Source organism: Pygoscelis adeliae, unplaced genomic scaffold (assembly GCF_000699105.1).
Source record: "Pygoscelis adeliae isolate BGI_AS28 unplaced genomic scaffold, ASM69910v1 Scaffold14, whole genome shotgun sequence".
Taxonomy (NCBI): domain Eukaryota; kingdom Metazoa; phylum Chordata; class Aves; order Sphenisciformes; family Spheniscidae; genus Pygoscelis; species Pygoscelis adeliae.
The window spans coordinates 2,942,338-2,946,495 of record NW_008825109.1 but is presented as its reverse complement, the minus strand read 5'-3'; the positions used below and the strand labels follow the sequence as shown (position 1 = coordinate 2,946,495).

Genomic DNA, 4,158 nt, shown 5'->3' with positions numbered 1-4,158 from the left:
TGGAGTGGAAAGATACAAAAGGTTGTACAGCGAGGTTATGCACCTTACAAAAGGTTATAAAGCATTAAAATGGCAAGAATTGACAACTGCGTGGAGAAGGAATTGGCCGCATGGCCTGTAAGAAAGAAAGAATTTAGGAATATTTATTGTTATCTATTAGTGACAGAGCGCGATGCAGAAAAATCCCCAGAAAGCGTGTGGCGCAGCCACTGAGTTTCACCATAAGCTGGAATGGATTTTCATGGAGGAAGAGGGATGAGGGGGAGTACAGTTTGTACTGGGGATAGTGCTCTTAGATCGGTCATGTAGAGCTGTGAGATCATAATCCAGTGACATTTAAAGACTTGTAAGAAATAAAAGTAATTTAGAAATGTAGTAGAAAAATACAAGAATAAAAAACAGTTTAGAAAAAATGTGAATCCAGAGACTTTTGTACCCTGATAATTAAAATACACTGAGGAATCCACCTCTTCAGTTAAATGGCATGTTGTTTGTACGTGCCACGTGAGGTCTTCTGTTTGAGAAGGCTGGAGGGGGGTTGGAATGGGCACCCATGCCGTAAGCTGCATTTGGTCCACTGGAGCTTCTCTCATCTCTGCTTGGTTTTTCAGACTGAAGAACACTGTGGAAGGTAACATTGTGCTCGTATTGTTCTTTCATCCGTTGTATCTTTTGTTGAGGGACACGATGAATATTTCTTCTGTAGAGTCAACATTAACAGAAAATACAAGTATTTAGCTGCTCATGTATTAGAGGTTATCTTAAGCTTGCTAAGGTTCTCGATATGTTCAGGATAATGGCTTATGTCCCTGCCTATCTATTTCTAGCCCTTTTTTGCCAAACTGTTCTTCACTTCCACCTACTTCTTAAAAATCTTTTTGTTACTGCTGAAAAATGTAATGCAAGTATTTTTGTGGGCAGCCAGGATGTAAGAAGTTAGACAAATGCTTTGAAACGAAGGCCAGGTAAGAAAGAGCTATGTAGAAGACCTGTGTATTATTTTATGTGGCTTTTAGTGCTAACGGCTTGTTAGCCTCAGGGTCAGCTTTTATAAATCTGGAGAAATGCAGACAAGGGCTGGGGATAGCCCAGACACTGACTCATAATCAACAAGTACAGAGGTCAAAAACCTGTTGTTGCTTTGTCTGAGCACAAGCGGGGAAAAATCATACCTGATGTGGCTCACGTTCCAGGGCAGATTTGTAAATGACGGCCAGTCTGAGAGGGAGGGGAACAGGATGCTCAAACATGCAGGGCTTTCTGGATAGACCAGGAATGGCTGCAGTCTCTCGACACAGTAGTGGGAATTGTTTTTCCAAAGACCACCAGGAATTTCTGCTTGTCTGTGAGTTTGCAAACTCTGAATATCTTTGGGTTTGCCATTTAGCTCTATTAGGCACAATTCATCATCTAGAATCTAAGTTTGTCCTGCATCCGTATTTTCAAAGCCTTGTGCTGTGTAAATCCTGCCTCGCTTGCTCAACATGCTTTTTCCCTGGTGGAATTAAGGTGACAGTAACGCAGCAGGTTGCCAGCTGCAGCATTTGTGAAGCAGGCACAAGGTCCTCCATTCCCGCTTTGTGAAGCAGGCACAAGGTCCTCCAGCAGCCAGTGCCCTACACGCGTGTGCAGCCTGTGCCTGGGACCAGCAACCGGCACAAACCGTATTGCCAGTAAAGACACAATGTGGAACCAGACTGGGAGCAACCTTCAGCTGTGCCTGGATCATTTGCCAGAGAGCTGCTCCAAACTGAGTGTATCTGAATTAGCTTCACCGTGCCACTGTAAAAAGCTTGACTTGTTTCAAATGATTAATAAAACACAATACAAGTTACTGAGTAGCTCGGCCTATCATGAATGATTACTAGTAAAATCTGCCTCTGCAGTGATGCCCTACAACTCGCTCCCAGCTGGTGCTGGTGAAGCAAGAGCTGACACTTGCAGTTGACTGCTAAGGCTGTTGGTGTCCTCGCCCACCTTCAGCCCCAAGCCATCGGCTGCCTTCTGCCATCTCCTGCCTCACCTTGGAGCCTCGAGTGCTCTGGGCCACGGCCCTCTGCCATTTGTCTCTGTCACACACAAAAAGGAGCAGTGCTGATTTTTGACTGGAGTTCCTCGCTGGTACAAAACAAATAAATCAGTCAGAATGAAGTACCCATGCCCCGTTTTCTTGTGATAATAAGTAAGTTAGTTAGCACGTGTTAGCTTCTGGATCTAGTAGATGGGAGTGCACTTGCTGCTGTAACATAGTTTACAGCTGGTTGGTTAAAGGCTAGAAAATCAGCCTGCATGGAGTTTTTTAGTGATATAACTGTTAACCCTGCATCCATTAGCCAAACTAATATACTCAGAGCTATATTTGGCTGCCTCTGTATCCTACCACGTTATGCAGAGTTGATACATTTGTTATATCCCTTTTGAGTGTGCATGTTAAGATCTTTAGAAAGACCCTCTAGAACCCCATTTCTTGACCACACTTAATGTAGCATCCCACCATTGCAAGACAATATTTGTTATGGTTAAGTTTTTTAAGAGCAGATGTCTGAATATTGTCTGTAGTGCTTAGATGTGGTTTGTGCCCAAATAGAGAGAGTGCAGCTCAAAATACGGAACGAAAATCAGGCTTCCTGCCCCAAGGAGCTTGCAGTATAAATACATGCTTCAGGGGGTGCTTCTCTATTGCCTGACTCACTTCAGCACAGGCAGGCTCCTTCAGGGCTGAATTCACTGCAGACCAGGTACTGAGTAACAGAAATTTTCCACGACGATCCTTCTGTTGTCATTTACTAGGTTACCTTTTCGGGTATGTGAAGAGGAAGAGTGCTGACCTTTCTCAGAGTGCATCAATAAAAGGAGAAGCTGTCTGCCACATCAAAGAGAGAAAGGTGTACCTTGTCAGTTCTTGAACATTGAACTTCCAGGGCGTATCTGGTTCTTGGAATATAACTTCATATCTATTTTCACGTGCCTGAAGAAGTACACAGAAGTTTTAGATGTATGGCTCCCGAGCTCAGGAGTTAGCCAATCTGCCAGACCCCCTGAGATTTCATCTGCTTAAGAGATGTATCATAGGTACCAGGAGCCAGAAAGGGGAAGGTAACCATGAGTCCTATCCAGGTGCTGGTCTGAGTCCCAGCTAGTTCATTTCCTTCTACATCAAAGGATTTGGGTCTCCCAGCAAAACTTGCCTCAGCATTGCTCCCAGTCCCTGTCCCCCAGGGCAACGGCATCCTGGCACTTGAACTCTCTGGAAGTCACAGATGGCTCAAGAGCCACACCAAGCTAGAGCTTCCAGGAGTGTGAGGTCAACATCTATCAGTCATGCTATTTCCAGCCACTAAGCCTACAAGCCTCAATTTTTTTCAAGGTAAAGCAACATATTTGTGTGTGTGTGTGTGTATACATGTATATGTATATATATTTAATACAGTTATTGATTGCTTTGGGGTTTTGATTTGGGGGAAAGGAGGCAGGGCAATCTGTTGGCTTTTTTACATCTTGCCCACCTCTGGCTGTGCTCTCTCACTTGCTTCATAGTCACCCACAAGCATTAACACCTTCTGCTACTGCGTGGCATGTCCAGGCTTTCCAGCACCACTATTAATTTGCGCCTCTTTTGTGTTCCCATATAAGCAATACTTAGACCCAAATTTCTTAACTGACAAGACCATAACCCAAGACCAGAAGCATGAGTATAATGTTAGCAGACAGGCCACATTATGAAACTGTACTAAAAATATTGCCATCTCTGCCAGAACTCCTGACAAGAGATACCAATGCGTCTTTGAAGACTCTGTGGTGTATTTTTCACAAGTCATAAACTAAAATTGTAAGTCATATCTTGATGTATTTGTCAACAAACAGTTTGGGAACTGTTCAATTCATGTCACTACTGGGGAAGGGGATGACATCCTGATCATCAAGAAGTTACAGGGCAAGTTTAAAGACACAATCTTTTCAAGTAATTTTGCCTTCACTGAGGTATATAGCTGACTAGATGAAACAACTACACTGGCACCTCTTCCCCTACTTCATCACAGTATCAATCCTTAACTATAATTAGAGAACTAGGGGAAAATGGAAGTAATTCTTTTTAGCCATGTTAAGAACTGTTTCAGTCAGATCACCTCTTAAATCTCATAGCTGAGCATATAAAAG

General features: G+C 43.4%; 1 protein-coding gene across 1 annotated transcript in view; it reads right to left on the bottom strand.

Annotated features, from left to right (window-relative positions):
• Positions 1-471: 471 nt before the first annotated feature.
• The window catches only part of N4BP2L1 (NEDD4 binding protein 2-like 1), an 11,455-nt gene continuing 7,768 nt past the window's right edge, over positions 472-4,158 (bottom strand). The window contains 2 exon segments of the mRNA XM_009327861.1: positions 472-700; positions 2,892-3,008. Coding sequence (XP_009326136.1) covers positions 472-700; positions 2,892-3,008 — 346 coding nt within the window.